This window comes from Palaemon carinicauda, chromosome 39 (genome assembly GCF_036898095.1).
Source record: "Palaemon carinicauda isolate YSFRI2023 chromosome 39, ASM3689809v2, whole genome shotgun sequence".
NCBI lineage: Eukaryota > Metazoa > Arthropoda > Malacostraca > Decapoda > Palaemonidae > Palaemon > Palaemon carinicauda.
The window spans coordinates 43,709,155-43,736,025 of record NC_090763.1 but is presented as its reverse complement, the minus strand read 5'-3'; the positions used below and the strand labels follow the sequence as shown (position 1 = coordinate 43,736,025).

The following is a 26,871-nucleotide window of genomic DNA, read 5'->3' as shown; positions in this document are numbered from 1 at the left end:
AAAAAGTCTCGAGGAGTACATAGTACCTATGGATGACAAAAGGACAAGCCTGTATAGTGGTCTCACCTTATACATTATAAAACAAAGTTTGTATAAGAGTCGCCAATGTCAGTATAAATTACTAACATCTCCCCCAGTGTGTTTACTCTTATTAAAGTATCGGACAACAGTTGTATCCGTATAGGAACAAATTTTGCATCTCCTTAGGGTACACTATTAATCCTTCCTAAGGAAGGGTTAAAGCCAGTGATTGTTTGCTTGAAGTGAGGAACAAACTTAAAAGACATTCCATGTTAAAATTATCCATATTTTTAACTTAATGCTCCATACATTTCTAATATTTGAGTGTGGGCAAATAAGATGCAAAGTTCACTATGAACTAGTTTATTGAAAATTAATAAACATATCGATCAGTCAACATTTATAAAATTTATAGAATGTGGATGATATCCATAAAAGCACAAAGAAAACAGTAAACAGAAAATATTGTTTCATCTAAGAAAGGAAACAGATTTGCAACTTTAATCGAATTATTAATAATGTTGATACAGTCTGTATTACTGTTTATTCACACTAGCATAAAAAACGCTTGGCACATGTGTCCATATTATGCTTAGTTCACCAAAGTCAATGGAAGAGTTCGTAAGGACATGTTAGTGGCCTATCGCTCAGTCTGTAGTAACAGTCTGTGACTACACACCCACACTTAATTAATCGTCCCAAATTAATTTCACTGTTCCTCGAAGATTTAAGCAGCAGGTTTAAGAATTCTACCTGCTGCTACCACAGACCTCTTGAGTTGCTCCACTTGCTTCGCATATTGCATAAAGAACACCTTGGATGACTACCAGCTGGTGTACGAACGAAGATGTTTGAAGTCCATATAATTAAAGAAATTTATGGAAGAGGCAACTTTCCTCGGATCATGACTTGCGGGTGTACTGTCTGGATCCGCTCTGCAAATAACGTAGGTGAGTTTCGCCCTTAGTTGTTTCAGAGATAAATTTGAACTCGAGGTTTCTCTTCTGAACAGCTGTCCTCCCTTAAAGTCTGAAGTTCTATGAAGATAGACCTTTAGGCACTCCACTGGACATAGAGATGCATCTTCCTTCAGAGGGCAGATTCTCCAGGGACCCCACCTGTTGGTCAGTAGCTCGTTCTTGGTAAGAAACATTGGGTATAGAAATAGATTCAGTTCTCCCTCCAAGAACTGGACGTGGCCTTCCTCTCTAGAGAGAGCCACTATTTCACTAACTCTGGCCCCCATAACAAGTGCAAACAGAAATATGACTTTTTAAGTCAAATCCTCCTAAGTGCACTCCCCATTGTTCATTATTTAGGTAAAATGAAGAATCTTATCTAGTGACCATGAAATGGGTCTTGGAGGCGCTGAAGGACTAAGCTTAGCACAGGCCTTTGAAATTCATTAAGAATGTCGTTAGAAAGGTCGACCTGAAAGGCATATAGTATCGGTCTTGTCAAGGCAGACTTGCACATTGATATTGTATTGGCTGCTAAACCCTGCTCATGAAGGTGAATGAAGAATGATAAACAGAAATCTGTCGAGATTTCTTTTAGTTTTTTCGCCTTGACATAGGACAACCACTTCTTCCATGATGCCTCATATTGACTTGTGGTTTCCTTCAAAAACTCTATACCGTCTCTTGATACCCCGAATCTTTTCCTCATCGCTAAGGAGAGAAAATCATGAGATGCAGGTTCCGGGTTTTCTGTGATGAAGCGAAGACAATCGACTTATGTACTCGCTGAGACAGGGTTGGATCCGGTAGCGGTACCAACTTCAGTCATAGTTCCAATGCCAGAGGGAACCACACGCTGTTTGGCCACTTGTGGGCCACTATTGCTGCTTTCCCTTTGAAGGATCTCAGTTTGTCGAGGACCTTCAAAAGGAGGTTGTGCGAAGGGAACAGGTAAATCCTGGACCATCTGTTCCAGTCTAGGAACATAGTGTCCACTGCCTCCGCTAGCGGATCCTCGTATGGGGACACATAACGATCTATTTTCTTGTTGTCTTTCATCGCAAAGAGGTCTATCTGCAGTTCCAAGACTTGACTCAAGATGAAGGAGAACGATCCTGCGTCTAGGGACAATTCTGACTCTATTGGTGTAAACCTGGATAGAGCGTCCGCTGTCACGTTGCGAAAGCTTGAATGTGAACTGCTGACAGGTGCCATTTCTTGTTTTCCGCCAAACTGAATATGGCCAACATCACTTGGTTGATTTGAGGCGACCTCGACCCTTGTCAATTCAGGCATCTCACTATCACCTCGCTGTCTAGAACCAATCTTATGCGGGTCGAGGGGCAATGAGATACTTTCTTTAGCGTCAGAAGTACTGCCCTGGCTTCTAGAAAGTTGATGTGAAATGACTTGAAAAGATTGGACCAAGCTCCTTGGACTCTCTTCTGGTGAGAGTGGCCTCCCCAGCCTTCCTTTGAAGTGTCTGTGTGGATAGTAACTGACGGGGGAGGAGGTTGAAGAAGTATTGATTTCTTCAGTTGCTTGGCTTTGGACCACGGCTTGAGAAGCGTTCGCAGTCGAGTCGGTAGTGGTCTCATTAGATCTCTTCGCGCGTTTGATGCGTATTTTCTCCAGACTACTGTTGCATCCTTTAGCTGTGCTCTTAGCACTGGATCTGTTATCGACGCAAACTGTAGAGAGCCCAGCACTCTCTCCTGTTCGCGTCTTGATATCCGTTTGGATTTTAGTAGTCTCTTGACAGATCCTACTATTTCTTCCCTCTTCTTCCCAGGAATGGAAAGTTAATGTGACTCCAAATTCCAGTGGATTCCCAACCACTGACATTTTTGAGCTGGAGATAGTCGAGACTGTTTGATGTTGATCTTGAATCCCAGATGTTCCAGGAACTGGATCACTATCTTGGAGGCTTGCATGCATTCTGTCCTGGATGCTGCCCGCACCAGCCAGTCGTCCAAGTAGGCCACTACTTGGATCCCGTTTAGGCGTAATTGATGGATGGCTGCGTTCGCAAGCTTCGTGAAAATCCTTGGGGCTATGTTTAGCCCGAATGGCATGGCTCTGAAGGCGTAAAGTCTTCTTTGTAACTTGAAGCATAGGTAGGAGGAGAGGTGACGATTAATTGGAACGTGCCAATAAGCGTCAGACAAGTATCTAGAGACTGTATATGCCCTTTTGGGCAGTAGGGTCCATATGTATTGAAGTGTGAGCATTCTGAACTTGTAGTTCACTATGAACTTGTTGAGTGACGACAAGTCCAGAATGATTCTGAGTTTTTCTGAGTCCTTCTTTGGAACACAAAACAGCCTTCCTTGGAACTTGATGGACTTATCTTTTCGGATTACTCTTTTTTCTAAGAGTTCTCGGACATATTCTTCCAGAACGGGGGTAGAGTGTTGGAAGAACTGAGGAAATTGAGGTGGAGGACTGCTCCAGCTCCAACCTAGTCCATTCTTTATTAGCTGTGGGCCCAGGGATCGAAGGTCCAACGATCCCTAAATAGATGTAGTCTCCCTCCTACTGGAAGCAACTCACTTCTGCTGCTGTGGACCTGAGGCCTTGCCTCCTTGACCGCGTCCTCCCCTGAATCCCCTTCCCCTTGAAGGGCGTCTAGAAGAACCTCTGGCTGTTCCTCTAGCTTTTGAGCGAAAGGAAGAAGTCTGCTTTTCAAAAGCTGGGTTAAAAACCGGCGACTGTGACGCCACTTGTTGAGGTACCAACTGGTACGTGGTTGGATGTTGTGCCACTATCTGAGGCACCGCGGTCGCAGGAAGTTGCTTTTGTTGTTACTGTCTGTAGGGCTTAGCTGCCCGAGAGGATAGCCTAGGCCTTTTTGTCTTCTTCTTGGGTTGGGGACCCTCATCTGGAGAAGACTTTCTCTTAAGATTTAAGCCCAACTTTTTGAGAAGGTTCCTATTCTCCGTGGCAGCCTTGTCTACTACCTCTTTAACCACTTCGTTGGGAAAGAGGACCTTACCCCAGATGCAAGAGGAGATCAGCTTCCTCGGTTCGTGCCTCACCGCAGCTGAGGCGAACACGAACTCTCTACAGGCTCTCCTAGCTTTAATAAAGCTATAGAGATCCTTCGTAACTGTGACCAGATGAGTTTCAGCCACTACTATGAACATGTCCTGGTTAATGGGGTCACTTGCCATCATTTCTATCGTCGTTTGCAACGACATCGATGCCACAAGTCTTTCTTTCATCTCTTGCTCTCTGCACAAGAGAAACTCCGACAGCTTTGGAAGTTCCTCACCAAACAGATGTTCGGCAATAACAGCTTCCAGCTTCCCGACTGAGAAGTTAAGGTAGACGTCCTTCCAGTCTTTTTGGTCCAAGGGTAAGGTCAGGGATAACGGCATGGCTTCCCTGACTCCGCCGCCGTCAAGGCTCCCTTATATCCCTTTTCCATGAAGGGAAAGGTTCTGGTTGGAGAGGCCACAAAGGAGGGAAGCTTCTTACTCAAGGCTGGCACCTTTGATTTCGTGAAGCCCCTCTCTTTCATCGAGCTCACTAGTAACGCCTGTGCTTTACTACGGTCAAGAACTATGACCTCCTTCAGTTCCGTCTCCTCCTTTGAGGCTGGCTCCTTTCTAAGACGAACATAGCAGTCTGGGTAAGAGTCTTTGTTGGGCCAAAATTCCACATCTTCCAGGGGAATTGAGCCCAACTTCTCCGATATAACAATCTTCCCGGTTGTCATAGACATGTGTTCAGCATACCTCCAAGAATTGATATCCGAGCACAAGGGAAGATCCTTCACGTTAAGTTGCTTCTGGGGCCCACGTGATGCTGCAAGTCTACGTATCTCCAGTTTCATCACAGCTTCCTTTTCATCATTAATCTTTTGTATTTGTTAAATCATCTCAACAATAGAAGAAAGAGTCCTTCCCAGATCACCTGGGATAGCAGACGATGTAAAGGGAACAGGTTCAGGGGCAGGAACCGATGTAACCGACACCTCGTCGATTTCTTCCTCTTCTATTTCTGGAGCCTGGGTCAGCTCCTCCTCCTGACCTTCTCCCAGAAGGTCCTTCTCTGTATAATCCGACACTTCTGACATCCTATCGTCCAATTGGATTTCTTGAAGGGCGGCTGAGACTTCAGAATCTACCGGATTCTGGACAGTTCGTATCTCCTCCTGAGGCTGAGGAATGACTGCATCAGCTGATGCCTTAGGGAAAATGGAGGCCCTCATCTTCTCGTTTGGAAGGTAGGGGCCTGAAGTGTTTTCATGAAAACCCCTCACCCAGGTTCGCAACTTTTCCCTAGCAGCATCCCTTGACTCTGCCGACTTAGGGGAGTCAAATGCCTCGGTAATCAAGTTAGAACATATGGTACATACCTGAGGGTCCCAATACCAGAGATCCTCTTTGGAGGCTGCGCATGCTGCGTGCCTCCTGCATAACTCATGTCCACAGAAGTTCTTGCAGCGGACATTGCAGAACATACTCCCGCACTTCGGATGGTCCTCCTGTAAAGAGAAGAAAATCCATGAGTATCAAGTGAAGGCTTTTCACTTATTATTAATACACGTAGCTTATACAGTAAAGCTAGAAACCTCCCAAGTTATTAAAACTAAGGTTAATTCTTATTCTAGAATACCTTATATACACCTTGAAATAAAGTTTTAATATATGGGATAGAATGAATACAGAAAGAACTCACTTTCTATATATTGCACGGTCTCAACAGAAGGTTGTACAAGATAACATTAATTATGTTGGAAAAACTTTAGTGTTACAACAAACTCTGTACTGGAGTTTTATTAATGCAATGTGTGCTACACCACAAACCACAAATATAGTAACTACTGTACATCGCTTGCTATCATGCCGGCCGGCATTTACCCCTGTATAGTTCAAAGGTATGCTACCTTAAACTAATAGGCAGCAGGTCACTGGCTCGCAAATGGGTGCCGGCCGGCAACTGAAAACAATAGCACCCGGCTGCCGGCTGCTAATCGTAGTAGCCGGCAGATCTTGGGATGTTTTTCTACTGCCGGCAGGCAAAGGTAGCGATACCCATGCCGGCCGGCAGTGACTACGAATCAGAGAACCTCCACCTACTCAGTTGCCGGCCGTTTAAGCCGGCAGCCGGGCTAGGCGAACAATACACTAGCAAGAGAAACAGTATGGATGTAAGGTTATAAGGCGTGCCATACAACCTTCCATCCAGAAAGAGTGAACATATGGAAGGGGAGAATGTAGTATTCAGGCTTTCTATAAATCCATAGCCTGCCGGGCTCTACCAGCAGACACGGAAGGGAGACCAAGGGAGGTCTGGGGTTCACTCTGCAGAAGAAAAATGTCTCTGCCGGCCAGCACATTATTGCCGGCCGGCAGAGAGATGAGCCGGTCCCCCATCCTAACCTACACTAGGTACAGAATTAGGACTGCAGCCAAGAGATGTGATGGCTAGGCCATCACTAAGAAAAAGAGGGGGGGGGGTTAGGGATAAGTGTCCTGTAAACTTCATTCTAGTATGAGACACACCCAGCAGTTAGGACACCTCATCATAACCTAGAGTTTGTCTATTAGGGAGGAAGGTTGGCAATACTTGCTATCCTCCTCCATACCAGAACAAAGTTAGGTGTAGTTATTTCGCCAGGCAATGGAGAAAACTCATTTTCCAGCCCAAGAATAACAACACAGGACAGTCTGCTAGACCACTAGTAGAAGGAATCATCTCGTACAGAATCCTTTAGACATGGGCTAGGGAAGCAATGCCTCCTGTGTCTGCACCTAACCTGGCAAAGGAAACTCATTCTCTATGCTAGGAAGACGCAGACCACAGACTAGAAACTCTGATGTTCTGCCCCAAACCCAAAAACCAGTCACTCAAGTTAGCGGGTCAGGACAGACATATCCTAGTATAGTTATACCTGAATATTATTCAGATAGAACCACTAGAACTAAGCCTAATGCTTACTCAGAGGGAGAAAGGTATTAACCATAGTCTCCGGAGGAGAAAAGAACAACCGTTGATGTGTGCGAAAGTATACTAAAGCCCCATAGGCTACTAGCCTAGCTTCGGTGAGATTCGATTACCTAAATCACCGAAACTCTCTCGTATACAATCTTGGAGAAGAAAATTCAACAATATCTTACATGTATAAAATATTGCCTATAGCTTCAATAACATAACACTCGGAAAACTTATATCATGCATGAAAGTACTGGGGCCAGACGCCTAGGCTACTAACCCTCGCGAAGGGCAAGATCGGTTACCTAAATCGCCGAACTGAAAACTAACGGCATCCTATGAGAATTCCTAGAGGAGCTAAATAGCTAGATTTATTAAAGCATAATAACCGGGAACGTCGCTCTGGCTAATTAAATGACGCATGCATAGCGAGCGACAGCATCCAGGATGCCTCCGGCAGGCAACAGCTCTTGTTTACGTTAATATCACTTTTGATTTAATTCAAAACGACAAGAGCTTACATTTATACAAAGTAAAGACAATACTCAACTTTCCAGACGCAGAAGAGGCCGGAGAAAGCATCATAAAGTTGTATAATATCCAAAATTACGAGAGATCACAAAGGAAAACGCCGAGTAGTAGAGCTACATGAAAAGGAATAAAGATGGCGCTGCCTTCTTCGTCATATACACACTGGAAACGGAATAGGAGAGATACCTTATGAACGGCTCTCTTTTCATGCTTGTTTTTAGATTCTTGTCACTGTAACCCCTCGAAGCGTTAATACTGTTCGGGGTGAAGATAGCTATGTGGCGTGTCAAGAATACGTCCTCTGATATTATGCGATATCCCTGTTAGATTTATCTAGGGATATTCGCTCCAGGAGTTAGAATTCAGGATATCTTAAGGTAAAATTCTCTGGGAATATCACTGTAGTCAAATATACCCTAGGAAGCTACCCTTTAGGAACTTCCATCAGGACGACATGACCTGAGCCCCCAAATATATATACATATATATATATATATATATATACATATATATATATATATATATATATATATATATATATATATATATATATATATATATATATATACATATATATATAGATGGATAAATAGATACATACATACATACATACATACATACATACATATTCTTACGAAGTAAATATCGTAGTTTATTAGTAATTTTATTTATATTTCATATATTGTTTTCATTTTTGCATTGAAAAGATGATCGTCAGTCCGTAAAAATGAGCCTTTCAAGTACAAATACGTATTTTATGTAAAGTACGTGAAACTTTTGTTGTGAATTACATTGTACTTTTTATTCAAGATAATATATGTGAATTTACGTTTTTTTTTTTTTTTTTTTTTTTTTTTTTTTTTTTTTTTTTTTTTTTTTTTTTTTTTCTTTTTTAAGAGAATCTTTATATCACGAATGTTTGCTATTAAGTCTTGCGTAGTTTATTTGCAAGTGTTGTAGGATTTCAGCGAGATAAGAACAAGGGCTTAGGTAATGTTCTTTTATATTTTATGAAGTATTGTGTCATATTTGATAGAGAGAATGCTCAGTAACATGTGATTTGGAAGCTACAACAATGATAGGATGTTATCCTTTTATTATTTCGGGGACAATAAGCGGGCGGAGCTAGTTGGGAAGTCGTCTCGCGGGTATGTTGATGTGTATCTGAGAGTTGCCTGAAACCCCCTTGATTCCCCTCTTGGCATTTTTATCCAGTTGGAAGCTCGGAAGCCCTTAGACACAGCCCCCCCCCCCCCCCCCCCCAACACACACACACACTACCAGAACTCGATCTTGGAAGGTTCCAGAAATAGCGGTTAGGTTCTCTATAAAAGGTGACCAAGCCTGAAATAGCTTCCTCCCCCCTCTCTCTCTCTCTCTCTCTCTCTCTCTCTCTCTCTCTCTCTCTCTCTCTCTCTCTCTCTCTCTCTCTCTCTCTCTCTCTCCTGCAAGTAATGCAGTGTATTGTCAAAAGTGATCATTACGTTAGTGTGTCCTCTAAGTGTCTTTGTGCCCCAAAGCAAATCGTGTGTCACGCAAGACTAAAGGGGATTTTTTAATTCATTGTATTAGTGTGAGTGTTGGAATTATATAACGTTTTTGTAAACGGCCCTTTAGGGAAGATAGATTTTGTTAAGTGATCTGGTTAACTATTATTTAATAAAAGTCAAACTTAAACATTGTATTATTTCAGGATTATTTCAAGCATATGTATTATCCTTATTGCACTATTTCTTTTCTTAGGTTAAGGTTTATGCAGATATGAGTTCAAGTCAAGTTATTATATAATTTCAAATCGTAATTTTTTTTGTCTTATTTTAAGTTTTATTCAGAATTGATTTTTTCTAGTGACTTATTTTATTATTGTGCAAATTCTTTCAGAGTGTTGTAATCTATATAGAATATATTCATTTTTGTAAAGAGTGTATTATTCCAATATTTGAGACCAGATTCTTCTTGATTCCTGTTAAGAGCCACTATGAGTTAAATAAGTTTCAATAATACTTAAGAGTAATTATCCAGTTTACTTTTGAGTGTGCTGTAGAGACGTTTGGATATTCAGTGTTTTATATATCGCTTTCATGGAATTATTAAACAGTCTGAGGATTCGTGTATTAATGTTTTAAAGTGTAACAGTTTTAATGTAAAAGCAAACAAAGTAATTTGGAATTTGAGAGGTAAATTAACTTGCCAGTCGTAGTATATATAATATTAAATGTTTGGTTCCCAGTCATGAGTCATAGAGTAATAAATTCTTTTAGTGCCCAGTCCACGGGAACCATATCATACAATATATTTTGGTGCCCTGACCCGGGAACCATCAACATAATCATAAAATATATTTTGCATACTCAGACCCGGGAATCATATCATATAATAATATATATGATAATTTTTTCATATTTAATCGTGTTTTTCATTCAAATAAGCCATATATTATACTCCTGATATCTAGATTCATTCTATACCTCTGGATATGAAACCCAAGGGGGAATTAATTCAAAGATAACAGCGTCTGGTCAGCAGAGGAATCGAACCAGAATCCGAGAAACTGAGACGGCATTGACATACCATCTTTGTTTCACGTCTAGATATATGTATATATAGTGCATATAGTATATATGTACAGTTGGACACGGGAATTCCTGGCACACCTCGCTCCGAGGAAGCACAATTTCTCACAACCTTACTGTGTTACAATTTCCTGCGTGCTGTCCCGCTCATTACCTCTGCCACCTCTCCCTTAAACTATCTGTTCGGTTACTTGATGCGCAGTAACAGAATGAGAGGGTGCATTTCATTAGATCTAGGTGTATCAGGAATTTCTGTGTTCAACTGTGCATATGATGTGAGAGAGAGAGAGAGAGAGAGAGAGAGAGAGAGAGAGAGAGAGAGAGAGAGAGAGAGAGAGAACAGTAAACCCGGATTATTAACTTAGCTTCAATCAAGAAACCTAAAACTTTATTTTATTGCCTCAGAAGTTTGTGGTATCCGTAACCTTACTTAGCGATGACATTCTTTTCGCGAGTGTTCTACTTTTCCATTTTGTTTGGGTTTTCTGTTACATGAATCCTTTCTTTCGCTGATTTTCTCTTACACATAAAGCTGTTTTTCAACTCTATATAATGTATAGTTGCAAATAACTAATATAAACCTGACTTTTTTATCTGAATTGAGATTTTACTCTTTCTGTATTCATTCTTTTTAATTTGGCATTAGGATTAACTCCAAAGAATATTTCACTTGAATATTAGATAACAATATTCACTTATATCAATTTTAGGATAACATAATATTAGAGATGACAGAACAGATAAGACTAATGAAAAGAAAATCCATTCTAAGATGTGAATTTCTGATGAAATAAAAAGACCCTAGAGGTAAAAGTGTCTGAATCCCGGTCTTTGAGGAATTAGTTTTACAAATTGTTTGAGCCATCATGAGTAATGAATACATAGCACAATTTTTCTAGAATAAAATGTATCTAATCATTTCATATGCAGAGGCAAATAGTAAAGACAGCCATGATTATTAGAGTCACTTATTTCATGGAACGAGACACACCTCTCAAAGAATAGAATGTATAATGTATGGAATCAGGGAAAAACGAAATCGGAAGGTATTTTAGTGCCAAACCTCTATAGGAAAGAAATGTCAACGAACCAGCCACTTCAAGAATTGCTGATTTCCACTCAGTGTGCCCTTACTCTAATGCAATAATTCGATGTAACTCTTCATTCGTATTCCGACATATGAATGCTTAATACATGAAAATGTCAAATAGATTTCCATCATATTAGAAGCAGTTTATGAGAGGAATTTACAAACGCTAAAAATACCAGTAACATTCAAACTATCATTTTGCCGTTGTTGTGTTGATATTTTTCCAATAAATAGCAAAATTTCGAATATAAGTTGTTGACTAGTTTACATATTTGTTAAATATTTATTGAAAAGCTTATTTTTTTAAAAGAGTAGGTATTATTTTACTTACAGTATATTTACTGATTGAAACAACCTCTCTCTTTCTCTCTGTACGCACATACACACAATCTCCTAAATCCTAACCCATATTGTTTCCCTTTACTGACCTTCTTTCTAAAACCTTCCTCCATCTATCTTTATCGCTTCCCCCACCCCTTATCCTTCTCTTTTTTATTTCTTTTTCGTCCCTTCATAATTCAACAAGACCCTTCGTCCGCATTTCTCTTTCGTAATGTGTTCATTAATTTTCAAATTAGGTTGCATTTATCTGAAGAAATCTCCGACTTTGATTAATCGGATGTTTTGCCCGTCTTTGTGTTCTTAGGCATCTTCACTGGAACAATACTCTCTCTCTCTCTCTCTCTCTCTCTCTCTCTCTCTCTCTGTCGTAGTTCAAAATAAGGATTTTAGGTCCGGTTACCATTTCTTCATGTTTAAATTTACATTCATATATGTATATATATATATATGTATATATATATATATATATATATATATATATATATATATATATATATAAATTATATATATATATATATATATGTATGTATATATATATATATATATATATATATATATATATATATATATATATACAGTACATAGATACATACAAACCCATATCGATAGATAGATAGATAGATAGATATGATTTAAGAAAATGTTCTAATCGAGAATTTATATGATCCAGGGATGTAGAAAATTGAAAGTGAGAGATAATATCATTGGTAGATTCTGAATATGTGCCAGGATGACATTGTAAAATAAGAAAGGGTTGATACAATGAGAGAGATGAATGCAAAGATAGCCCAGAGAAAAAGATTTTGCTGCTGATGATAATGAGAGGAGACTGCTGCCATACTTTTATACGTATACATAAAGAGGAAAAATGGAATATGTTTTAGTACAGGCAGAGGAAAATGTGAGTTGATATTGATGGAGAAGATGTGGTGAAAAATGTTAATTAATAAGTCATCAATAAAAGTGCATTTGATAATCAGGACGTGAGAAGAGTATATGGGGAGAAGCTGGATAGAAATTTGACAAGGCTTAAAGACAAGAGGTTTACATAGAAATAAGTAGCATAAAAATCTTAGCAACTAACTTTATTTGGGCAGAGCATGAGCATATATACCACCCGTTCCAGTCAAGAACGGAACAGAAATTCAAATGCAATGATTCAAGCTCACACAAGTATAAACAGGTTATCAGTATGAGGGGAGAGCTATAACGACAATATACAAGTGTGTGGGATACACGTGCTGTACAAAAGGCAGCAGGGTATCTGCAAAAGACTGAAGGAAAATTTGAATTGTCTTCGCAAGCAAACAGAGCAATGAATAATGAATTCGTTAAATGCTTCTTTTTAATGAAAGTGAAGTGTAGATGTCAAACTTATTTGAAATAAATAAATTTCGATACTGCTAAGATATATAATCAATGTAATAAATGGAGCCTAAGGATGATCATAATATCGAGAAATGGAAAGATTCGCATAAATATCCAAAAATTTGTAGGGGTGAGAGAATGGATCAAAATCTTTCTGTTAGCTTAGTTATGTGGGAAGGATGATTAAGTACATTTTTGTGTCTATTATAAGTAAAAAGGCGAGGGAGAACTAGAAAGGGCTAAATAGATGAGAGCAGAAGATCATTAATTTTCAGGAGTGTGTGCGAGCAGTTTAGAGGTGATCTTTGTGATATGTATGCTCATGAAGGGGCTATTATTGTATAGGGTTCAACCAAAAGAGATCAGTTTAAGGTCCAGCAGTTGGAAAAGGAATATGCTGTTTTCATCCAACCACTCCTAACTGGATATACCAAATAGGGGAACAATTATACATGTGTATATATAGTAAAACAAAAAACAACAACAAAAACAATAACAACAAGATGGTACGAGATTTTTTTTTCTGATCGCTCACAGCGAAACAAACTAACATGGGAGTCCCTGACTACTACAGGTTTGCAGATAATGGCGATACACAAACTCTTTCAACACGTTAAGGTATCCAAACTCAGAAAGAGTATATATATATATATATATATATATATATATATATATATATATATATATATATATATATTTATATATAGATATAATATATATATATATATATATATATATATATATATATATATATATATATATATATATATAATATATATATATGTATATATATGTATATATGTATATATAATATATATATATATATATATATACTATATAGATGTATATATATGTATATATGTATATATATAATATATATATTTACATATATGTATATAAAATACTATGATAGTCCTGTGTTTGGGAACCAATATATATTATATATATATTACGGACGGCAAGCTACACAACCTCTCGAATAATATATATATATATATATATATATATATATATATATATATATATATATATCTATATATATATATATATATATATAAAATACTATGATAGTCAAATGTTTGGGAACCAAAATATAACATACATGTTACAGATGGCAAGCTACACTACCTCTCGAATTCCAAACTCACCTGTTTGATTTTATGTTAGATCTGTTACACTTGGAAATATTAATACCCTAGCTCTGAGACGATCATGTAACTCCCAGATAGCAATATATAGAAACACTGAATATCCAAAGGTCTCTTAAGTACACTCAAAACAAAACTGGGCAATTATTATTACGATCTATTCAAACAACCTCTTACTTCAATTCAATAACAGGATACGAACGAGTATGAAATAATCACTGGTAATTGGAATAATACAATCTTTACAAAAATAAATATATGCAATATAAATTACAACACTAAGCAAAAAATTTACATGGAAAACAGTTCATAAAATTAAGTCTGAACAAAACTTAGATTAAGACAATAATGATACACTCTAAAAATTATATAATCACTTTATTTGAAATATTAAATCTTAGTAAAACCTTAGACTACAACAAAAGAAACAATTACACTCTAATGCTCAAACTCCTCAAGAACTTGCATAAAGTAACTGATGAACTTACTAACTTCACGTATGTACATAACTCTCCCTGGGCCAGTTACAAAGATTTACACAATACCAATACTCACCACAACACAATAAACTTAAAATCCCTTGGATAATTTGGAGCAACATTTCATCACGCGTTATACACTGGGGCACAGAATCACTTAGGAGAGGGTACACTAAAGGTACGAGATTGATTTAGGAGATTAACTTTAGCTCTTTCACAGGATGGCTGTTTCTCTTCTGCTGCTATGCAGCCCTTTGGGCTGCATTTGTATGGATTTAGTAACTTCTAGAATATACAAATAGATTATTCTTGTGGTTTGGGGCCCAGCCTCTACCACCACCAGAGTTATCAACTAGATAAAAATTCAGGGGCAAACCTTGCTTTCAGGCAACTCTCTGTCTCGGTTAATCTGCCCAACAACCGTTCTCGGAAATAAAAAAAGATAAAATCTAACAGGGTTTTCAAAAACCATCCAAAACACGTGGCAAACATACGAATTGCGTATTTTCTCACAAACATGCCACAATACCTCATAAGAATATGAAAAAAAAATTACATAAGCCCTCGTTCATATGTTTATGGATCATATAGCACTCTTAAACAGGTTACGTAAGACTTCATAACAAAATGCGTGAAATAAAAAGATAAATCTTAAATAATATGTAAGTTCACATGTACTGACTTGAATGAAAAATACAATGAAATTAACAGCAAAAGTATCACTAATTTATAACAAACTTATTCATACATGAAAGGAACTCATATTAAAAGCTGTCTATTCACCTTTTCAGTGTATATATGCAAACATTAATAAAATACCTGAATAAGGTATTTACTCTACTATAGAACAGTTTTGTATGATAGCTCTCCCCAAAAAAAGATTATTCAATCCAGGCCTGAATCCATCGATTCAGCCCTAGATAAATAATCTGCAACTCTGTTTTCTTTACCTAATATATGCTTTTCATTAATACAATATGGTTGCAAACATAATGACCATCTTATTGACAAAAGGTAAGGGATTATCATCCAAATATACTGTAATCTCTTCATTTTGTGGTCGATTCACAGAGACCTCAAACTTGTTGATCACTGTGACTAGCACTAGCAGTTCCTTTTCAAATATCCATCTCTTAATTCATCATCATACTTCATAAGCATAACCCAGGAAAGTAATTTTCTCGTACTTTCTCAAACTACGGAACCGTTCTTTATAATATTGAGGGGTCATCTGATACACTTGCAGCATGCTCTTCTTCACTTCTTGATACTCCTTCCTCTGCTCCTGAGATAAGGAAAGGTATGCACTGCGGTCTTTCCTAATTAATACATTCTACAACACAGACCATCTATCTTCGGGCCATTGGATTGTCAATGTGACCGTTTCAAAATGATTGAAGAATTCATCAGGATCCTCTTCTGTGAACCTTGGAATTAGCCTCTGAACGTTTGACACATTAAACACGGGATCGGGCACTACAGGGGTCGCCTCTGTCTACAATACCAAATTTGCACGGGCGTTCAACAGCTCCAAGTCCCTCAGATGTTGTTCAATCCCTCTTGCCTCTTTTTTCTCCTTTACTTCTCGTTCCCTCTCTTTTTTTTCTCATTCTCTTTTTTTTCTTCCATTCTCCTTGCATGTCTTGTGACTTCCCTCTCTTCTTCTTTTCGTCCTGCTCCCATTTCCATTGCACATTGTATTTCTTCTCTCTCTTCTTCTTCTCGTCTTGCTTTCATTTCCTTCGCACATTGCATTTCTTCTCTCTCTTTTCCTTGTCTTGCCATCATCTTCAACTTGAACAAATTCTCTTCCGCTGCAATTCTTCGAATCACAGCCTCAACATCCTTTTCTGCCTTTAGTTTGTTGGTGAACTGATCCTTGCTTCGCTACAAATTCTTCTTCAGCCTCCTCCAACAGTTCACGAGCTTCTACAATATACTGTTCCGACAATTTCCCAGAATTTATCAACACTTCTAAGGCAGAACCCTTGATTTGGTCTTTGATCATTCCACCCATTGAATAGCCACCACATGCCATTAAAATAGAGAGCCACTGAGCTTTAGTTACCTTAGCTTCTGACAATCCCTTTACATTTGGGCTATTGGAAAACTCTTGGATATTAAACTGCACCATCTTGTTCTTTAACAAAAAATTCTATACATCTCCAAAATATATCATAATAATATACAAAATCCTATCATCACTGTACTGTTCAAACCTATAATCAATATACGGCCCTGTTATCACCAAAATTTAAAACAAATTCGCTCGATCCTGGGTTTTGACACCAAAATATATTGTGCTATGATAGTCCCGTGTCTTGGAATTTAAAGATAATATTATATATGTTACGACTGGCAAGCTGCACAACCATCACAAATTCCAAACCCACCTGTTTGTTTTTACATGAAATCTGTTACACTTGCAAATATTAGTACCCAAATTCTGAGATGATTATAAAACTCCCCGGCAGCAATAAATGAAAACACTGAATATCCAAAGGTCCTTTAAGTACACTCAAAACAAAAAGCTGGGTAATTATTATTACGATATATTCAAACAACTTTTTACTTCGATTCATTAACAGGATATGAGCGAGTATGAAATAAACAATGTTAATTGAAATAATACACTCTTCACAAAAAAAATATATTCAATTTAAATTACAACACTTTGAAATGAATTTACATGAAAAAAATAACTCGTAATATTAAGTCTGAACAAAACTTAGATTAAGACAATAATGATACTCTCTGAAAATTATATAATCACTTGATTTGAAATATTAAATCTGAGTAAAACCATAGACTAGAACAGAAGAAATAATTACACTCTAATGCTTAATCTCCTCAAGAACTTACATAAAGTAACAGATAAACTTACTAACTTCACTATGTATATAACTCTGCCAGTTACAAAGATTTACACAATACCAACACTCACCACAACACAAAAAAAATAAAATCACCTGGACAATTTACAGCAACATTTCATCACACGTTATACACTGGGGCACAGAATCACTTAGGAGAGGGCACTCTATAGGTACTAAAGATTTTATTAAGGGATTAACTTTGGCTCTTTAACAGGACGGCTGTTTCTCTTCTGTTGCTATGCAGCCCTTTGCGCTGCATTTCTATAAATTTAGTAACTTCTAGAATATTCTAATAGATTATTCTCGTGGCTTGGGGGCCAGCCTCTACCACCGCCAGAGTTATCAACTAGATAAGAATTCAGGGGCAAACCTTGCTTTCAAGCAACTCTCATTCTCGGAAATAAAAAAAGATAAAATCTAACAATAAGGTTTTCGAGAACCTTCCAAAACACGTAGCAAATGTAAGAATTGTGTATTTTCTCACAAACTTGCTGCAATACCTCATAGAAAATATAAAAAAGATTTACATAAGCCCTCGTTCATATGTTGTATGGATCATATAGAACTCTTGAACAGGTTATGTAAGACCTAGTAACAAAATGCGGGAAATAAAAAGTTACATCTTAAAACTTACATAAATTTACATATACTGACTTGAAGGAAAAATACAATTAAATTAACGACGAAAGTCTTATCTAATTTACATTACAAACTTATACCTACATGAGAGGAGCTCATATTAAAATCTGGTTATTCACCTTCTCAATGCATATATGCAAACACTGATAAAATACCTGAATAACTTATTTACTCTACTATCGAACAGCTTCGTATGATAGCTCCCCCCAAAAAAGATTATTTATTCCAGGCCTGAATCCATCGATTCAGCCCGAGATAAATAATCTGCAACCATGAATTCTTTACCTGATATATGCATTACATTAATATAATATGGTTGCAAACATAATGACCACCTAGTTAAATTTTTTATTATTTTTTTTTTCATCTTATTAACAAAAGTTAAAGGATTATCATCCAAATACACTGTAATCTCTTCATTTTGTGGCCGACTCACATAGACCCAAACTTGTTGATCGTTGTGACTAGCGTTAGCAGTTCCTTCTCATCTGTCCATTTCTTAAATCATCATCATACCTCTTAAGCGTAACCCAGGAAAGTAATTTTCTCGTACTTTCTCAAACTTTGGAACATTCCTTTATGATATAGAGGGGTCATATGATACACTTACAGCACACTCTTCTTCACTTCTCCATACTCCTTCCTCTGCTCCTAAGATAAGGATATGTATGCACTGCAGTCTTTCCCAATTAATACACTCTGCAACAACACAGACCATTTATCTTCGGGCCATTGCATCGTCGATGGGACCATTTTAAAATGATTGAAGAATTCATCAGGATCCTCTTCTGTGAAACTTGGAATTAGCCTCTGGACATTTGACACATTAAACACGGCATCATGTATAGCAGGGGTCGCCTCTGTTTGCGTTACCGAATTTGCAAGGGCGTTCAAGAGCTCCAAGTCCCTCAGATGTCGTGTAATCTCTCTTGCCTCTTCCTTCTCCTTTTCTTCTCGTTCCCTCTCATTTTCTTCTCGTTCTCTCTCTTTTTCTTCCATTCTCCTTGCATGTCTTGCGACTTCCCTCTCTTCTTCTTTTCGTCCTGCTCCCATTTCCATTGCACATTGTATTTCTTCTCTCTCTTCTTCTTCTCGTCTTGCTTTCATTTCCTTCGCACATTGCATTTCTTCTCTCTCTTCTCCTTGTCTTGCCATCATCTTCAACTTGAACAAATTCTCTTCCGCTGCAATTCTTCGAATCACAGCCTCAACATCCTTTTCTGCCTTTAGTTTGTTGGTGAACTGATCCTTGCTTCGCTACAAATTCTTTTTCAGCCTCCTCCAACAGTTCACGAGCTTCTACAATATACTGTTCCGACAATTTCCCAGAATTTATAAACGCTTCTAAGGCAGAACCTTTGATTTGGTCTTTAATCAATCCACTCATTGTATGGCCACCACTTGACATTAAAATAGAGAACAAATGAGCTTTATTTACATTAGCTTCTAACAATCCCTTTACATTTGGGCTATTGGAAAACTCTTGGATATTAAACTGCACCATCTTGGTCTTTAACAAATAATTTCATACATCTCCTAAATATATCTTAGTAACATACAAAATCCTATCATCACTGTACTGTTCAAACCTTTAATCAAAACACGGCCCTGTTATCACCAAAATTTAAAACAGACTTGCTTGATCCCGGGTTTTGGTCCCAAAATATATTAAGCTATTATAGTCCCGTGCCTGGGAATCAAAATATAATATTATATATATATTACGGCTGGCAAGCTACACAACCTCACGAATTCCAAACTCACCTGTTTTTTTTTTTACATGAAATCTGTTACACTTGCAAATATTAGTACCCAAGCTCTGAGACAATTACATAACTCTCAGACAGCAATATATAAAAACACTGAATATCCAAAGGTCCTCTAAGTACACTCAAAACAAAGCTGAGTAATTATTATTATGATCTTTTCAAACAACTTTTTACTTTGATTCATTAACAGGATACGAGTGAGTATGAAATAAACAATGGTAATTGAAATAATACAGTCTTTACGAAAATAAATATATTTTATACAAATTACAACACTTTGTGAAGAATTTACATAAAAAAATAATCATTTGAAATATTAAGTCTGGACAAAACTTAGATTAAGACAAAAATGTGTTCTCTGAAAATTGTATAATCACTTGACTTGAAATATTAAATCAGAATAAAATCTTAGACTAAGACCAAAAAAATAATTACACACTAATGCTTAAGCAGTTAAAGAACTTACATAAAGTAACTGATAAACTTACTAACTTTACATATGTACATAACTCTCCTGGGGCCAGTTACAAGGATTTACACAATCCCAACACTCACCACAACACAATAAATTTAAAAGCACCTGGATAATTTGCAGCAACGTTATACGGCAGGGCACAAAATCACTTAGGAGAGGACACACTATAGGTACTAGAGAAAGAGTAAGAGATTAATTTTGGCTCTTTCACAGGATGGTTGTTCCTCTTCTGCTGCTATGCAGGCCAGGGGGCAGGGGGCGCGTATGTTTGAATTTAATAACTTCTTGAATAATCTAATAGACTATTCTCGTGGCTTGAGGGCTGGCCTCTAGTGCCGCCACAGTCATCAATTAGATAAAAATTCAGGGGGCAAACCTTGGTTTCAGGCAAATTTCTCTCAGCTGCTCTGCCCACCCGCCGTTCTCAGAAATAAAAAAAAAGATAAAATCTATCACTAGGGTATTTGAGAACCTTCCAAAACATGTTACAAATATAACTACTTATTTTCTCACAAACATGATGCAATACCTCATGAAAATATAAAAAAAATTCACATGAGCCGTCGTTCTTATCTTGTAGGGATCATACAGCACTCTTAATCAGTTTACATAAGATTTCGTAACAAAATGCGTGAAGTAAAAAGTTAATTCTTAAAAATAACGTAAATTCTTATATACTGACTTGAATGAAAAATACAATGAAATTAACGACGAAAGTCTTATGTAATTTACATAACAACCTTATGCGTACATGATAGGAACTCATCTTAAGAGCTGGCTATTGACCTCTTCAATGCACATATAAAAACATAAATGAAATACCCGAATAACTTATTTACTCTATGCTAGAAAAGTTTTTTTATGAATATATATGTATATTATAAAATCAAAAGCTCATATATACAGGTACAGTATATATATATATATATATATATATATATATATATATATATATATATATATATATTACCTGCTTATATGACCTTTCGATTTTATGTGTATATATATATATATATATATATATATATATATATATATATATATATATATATATATATATATATATATATATATATAATATAATGGTCCTATCATTATCAACTTATGCATCAGAAACTTGGAGCCTTACTGAAGCCTTAGAACATAAGCTAGTTACAAATCAAAGAGCAGGGATAAGAATAATGATGGAATTAACTCTAAGAGACAGAATAAGAGCAACATGGCAAACTACAGTTGAGTATAATCTACCGACATGTAAGGAGAAGAAGTGGACATGGGCAGGACATAATTATAATGAGAATGAGAGATAACAGAATGACATTAAGATTAACAGAATAGGTCCCTAGAGATTGGAAAAGAAGCAGGGGAGGGAAGATAAGACGTTGCATTGACGAACTAAGAAAGTGGGATGGTATGAACTGGCTTAAAAAAGAAAAAAAAACTATAAATAGTCCGAGTGGAGGGACATGTGTGAAGCCTTTGTCTTGGCTGTATATATATATATATATATATATATATATATATATATATATATATATATATATATATATATATATATCAAAAGACTTTTCTCATGAAATGATTTAATGATAACAACTCGTTGATAATAATAAAATAAAAGCGCAAATAAAATTATGCTCAACCAAAACATTTAGCACCTCAGCAATATTGTCATGTCAATGCAATTTACAGGTAGTTTTAGAGGATTTGCGCTGAGACGAATCTGAAAGCCGAGGAAATACGAAGGCAGCGGATATAACAAGAGTAAAAACAGCATGAAGACATTATACCTTAGCCAAGACACGTTATCCTAGACTTCTGACCTATTCTTCATGTTGAGCCAGGGTGCCTGATGACTAGAGTAGGATCTCTCTCTCTCTCTCTCTCTCTCTCTCTCTCTCTCTCTCTCTCTCTCTCTCTCTCTCTCTCATAAATCACCTGGCATCTATCACCAGCAATTGCCATTACATTTTTTACAAGTGAAAATTAACATGTCACTCGTTCATTCATAAAGTAGTCATAGGATTTACTCTCTTTCATACGTCATTAATCACACAGAATTTTTAACATTCAAAGGTCTCTTTAGGTTACACTCAAAACAAAAACTGGGTGATTACTTTACTTTTAACGGGAACTATTTTGGTTAGTCAAAGGATATGAGCGAAGCAATGAAATAATTATTGGTGAACGAAATAATACACACTTTACAAAAATAGGTATATTCTAAAAAATTACGATTGAAAAATAATACCATAAATAAATCTCTCGAAATTTAAATCTAAACTAGACCTTAGACTTAAGATTAAATAACACTTCAAGAATATTGATACCGCTTACGTGATTGCTAAAATTGCAGTTGAAAAGGGTCACCAAGTTATTCGTCTTCCTCCATACTTTTTCCAATATAATCCATTGCAACATATTCCGTCGCAGGTTAAGACTTATGCATTAAAAAAAAAAAAAAAAAAAAAAAAAAAAAAAAAAAAAAAAATAGTGGTAGATTTAAAAGTAGGCCTACCTTTAAAAGAAGCACTGCGTTCTTGACAAAAGAAAATTAAGCGAATACCGTAAAACACTTCAGCCAAAAACTTACAGTCCTCTGATGACGGATCTTCTTAAAAACTGTTGTTTTCATCTATATCAATATACTGTAGAAGTTCACGTGTATGTCGAAAGACTAATTTCAAAATAAAAGCTAGATGTATGAAATTCTTTGCATTCTCCAGTATTATTATTATTATTATTATTATTATTATTATTATTATTATTATTATTATTATTTATTGATAAATTATCAATTATTAATTAATCATTAATTATTAATTAACTATTAACTAATTCATGCATTATTATTATTATCATTATCATTATTATTAATATTATTATTATTGTTATTATAATTATTAATATTATTATTATTATTATTATTATTATTATTATTATTATTATTATTATTATTATTATTCTTCTTCTTCTTCTTCTTCTTATTATTATTATTATTATTATTATTATTATTATTATTAGCCAAGTTTCAACCCGACTGCGAAGGGAAACAAATGAGGAAAACAAAATAAAGAAAAGGATATGAAGATAAAATACAAAAATAACAAGAAGGCAAATTGGTATTGTACTATTGGAGAAATGTTAAAAACAGACTGATAACAAGAAAATATAGCGAGCATGTTGATCTGCCAACAAAAATAATAAAATTACTATTGTAAGAGATGATAAGACAAAAAAAAACAAAGAAACATTTCGGCTGTGGCCTTTAGAGATGATATTTTTTTTCAAATAAGTAATAGATTCCCAAAGGAGATTACTACACGAATTTAGTGAGGTGAGGAGGTATAACGAAGTCAAAAATATGGCACCGTGTGTTTTTGTGTTTAGATAAACCTCGGCCTTCGCAAATTTAACAAAGTATAGTATTCTAAGATTGGCTTTTTCGTCTTCCGTAGCCTCTTGTGGGTACTTGGCGTTCACTATGTACTAAATGATATCTAGGTTGTCCGATTTATGTTCAGTAACCATTCTGACAACTTTTTGGACAAGTGATGTTGGGATCGAGTTAATCTATATACATCCCAACACACTAGAGATTTAGTGGCTTACTACCGCGTACAAGATAATCAAATAAAAAGATAAAAAGGGGGGGTGCCATTGATTTGCGGCCCGAGGACGAGAAATTGTCGTAACTCTTGTCCTCTTTGTGGTCATCCCGATGAGTTAAGGAACGCTTGACTTGTGTGCATTAGTATTATACCAATGTCTATCTATAGACCTTGTATTATACAACATGCAAATTTACACACGAAATGTGTCTTGAGTTCGTTTTGGAAGAAAATAACGCATAAATGATGCCGTACCAAGCGTGCTTTCATTACTGTACTAAACAATAAACGGTTTTAAAGACATAGCATCAATAAATTATGCCAGTAAATGAAATTGTACATGTATATATATATATATATATATATATATATATATATATATATATATATATATATATATATATATATATATATATATATATATATATATATATATATATATATATATATATATATATATATATATATATATCCTAATAATTTTGTGCTGGCCCTGATACAAAGCAATTGACATATTTATAAATGATGAGATACTGCGCAAAAACGAGGAATTAGCTTGAAACCAAGGTGGGTAACTCGATACCGGGTTCAAATTACCCGCGGGGGTAGCTTGAAACCTTGGAGGAAAAATATGCTGAAACAGGTTTCAAGTTACCCCCGGTAGCCTGAAACCGGTTTAAAACTACCGGGGGGGGGGGTAAGATTGTATGGGATAATTTGAAACCGCTACACCGGTGGGAAAAGGTTTCGGAGGCGATCAAGAGTATTAATATTACAACTAACTACAAACCTAGTTGGAAAAGTAGAATGCTAAGCCCAGGGGCACATACAAGGAAAAAATCCCAATGAGGAAACAAAATAAGAAAACATCGAATAATATGCCCGAGTGTACCCTCAAGCAAGAGAACTCTAACCCGAGATAGTGGAAGACCATGGTACAGATGCTATGGCACTACCCAAGACCAATGAACAATTGTTTGATTTTTTAGTGTCCCTCTCCTAGAAGCGATTCTTGTCATAGCCAGAAATCCTCTTCTACCCTTACCAAATGAATAGGAAAATTATAGGAAAAGTGTATCTGCCATTTTAAGCCAAAGTAGCGCCATTCTTCTGATCCAAAAGTTGTTTTTATCAGCATCATTATCTTACACACAGCTTCAGAAAAACTTGTCTTATCTCTGTCTTATTGACCATTTTTCTTCTCATTTTCACACTACTGTTAATAGCGTGAAATATTTATTATAGGTTTGTTCTATTTTCATAAAAAAAGAAAATAAAAATTTCCTATTATTATGAGACCCAGCAACCTCCACGTTATTCTTACATTCAACAACTCTCCAACATTGTGTAACAAAAAGATTCACATGGATAACTGGATCTAGCTTTGATCCGTAGTCTGATATAAGTTTTCTGTTCAATTCATAATATGCGATATCGTAAGATTGATCCTGGCCGTTTATAGTGATCAATAGCCATTGTATCCAGATCTTTCAAAAATCCCGTCTTTGTTTAATCTGTTATACAATTAATATCTGGTGTTTTCCTCCAGAAAATTTCAGTCTTTCAATGGACTTCATCCGATTGTCCCAATTATACGACAAAGTTATGGCATCACCGACCACTGAAATCCATCTTTAATTTTTAATTGCAGGGGAGAACCCCGACGACAAACCCCACAAGAGGTCTTCCATTAAGATGGGTATGAAGCTGTACCAGATGGCGCCCAACGTGGACCGCACCCAGCCCTACGCCTCCTTCTCTAAGCAGCTGCTCTTAGCCGACGGCCAAGTGGAGGTCGAAGCCACTCTTGACAAGGAGGTTTATGAACGCGGGGAGCCAGTCGTCGTCAACGTCTCCGTTACTAACCATTCTTCCAGGAACGTTAGGAAAATCAAGGTGGGGTTATAGACGGGAAAGTATAGTACTGTGTAACGTATTATTGTTTATGGATTTGTTTATCATCAAGAAAGTAAAGTATAAAGATATGGGTTATCTGAAAGTATATTTAAAAAAAAAGAAAAAAGAAAGAAACAATATATGAATAATTGATTATAAGACCCGGTAAACCTAGCAGTACCTTTTATGTAGGTACTTCATATGAATTTAAAGTTTTCAAATAATTACCGACTTAGCATACCGCGGTAACTATAATTTACATACACTGTATTAAACCGACTATGGCACGCTAACTGTTTTTAGTTTCCCTTTATCTGGAATGTTAATTCTATCAAATATCTTATAGAAAACTATTTTCATATTATACTAATACTTGATTACTAATGAGAGGGAAACTTGTCGCTACTCTTTCTTCTTTGATCTATACTTTATGAGAAAAAAGTTTTATATTATCCCTCATCAGATTGAAATTCTTTGAAGTCAAGTTTTTTAATGATCAATGGTAATTAAACTGAACTATAATTTCCATCTATTAAAGGAGACGTAAACATGTTTGGTTAAAAGTAAAGTTCTATAAGCCTTTATAGGAAAAGAGTTGATCCTGATGCCCACTCTTGTAAGTCATCCATTAGTTTAAAGCTTAATCAATATTATTTTTTTTGTAATCCCCAATAAGCAGAGCCCTTTCACAACAAAATTAATTTCCTGGATTACATAATATCCTCCAAATTCATCAATATACAAAATACATAATTTTGACACTTTGTTACCAGGAATATTTCGGTACACTTCCTTAGAATTCTGTGATTGTTATTGCATCCCACTGATAAATTTGTGATGTTACAGATCACTGTCAAATTTAACCTAATAGATATAAACTTCAAATAAAGTTTAGGTCTTATCATTTCAAAATATATGTTGAGGTATTTTTGAAGGGTTTTATATAAATTTCATATTTTCAAATAAGAAATTGAAACGCGTAAGAACTCGGTTCTTTAAGTATAACAAATGTTAGCAGTCGAGTATTAGGTAACATACAAAAAAAAATGTGGAGCAAGATGTTTCTCCTGGTGTTTAAGGGCAAACATGTGCATTGTTAATTCTTGTTATCTCTCATTATTATTATTATTATTATTATTATTATTATTATT

At 36.1% G+C, this 26,871-nt stretch overlaps 1 protein-coding gene across 3 annotated transcripts in view; it reads left to right on the top strand.

Annotated features, from left to right (window-relative positions):
- Nucleotides 1–26,871, top strand: part of LOC137631148 (arrestin homolog) — a 742,836-nt gene that overhangs the window by 594,215 nt on the left and 121,750 nt on the right. For all 3 annotated transcript variants that reach the window (XR_011041865.1, XM_068362848.1, XM_068362847.1), the window contains exon 6: nucleotides 25,476–25,720. Coding sequence is in view for 2 of the 3 variants with exons in the window: in XM_068362848.1 (XP_068218949.1) it covers nucleotides 25,476–25,720 (245 nt within the window). In the remaining variant the exon portion in view is untranslated. The remainder of the gene's footprint in view (nucleotides 1–25,475; nucleotides 25,721–26,871) is intronic.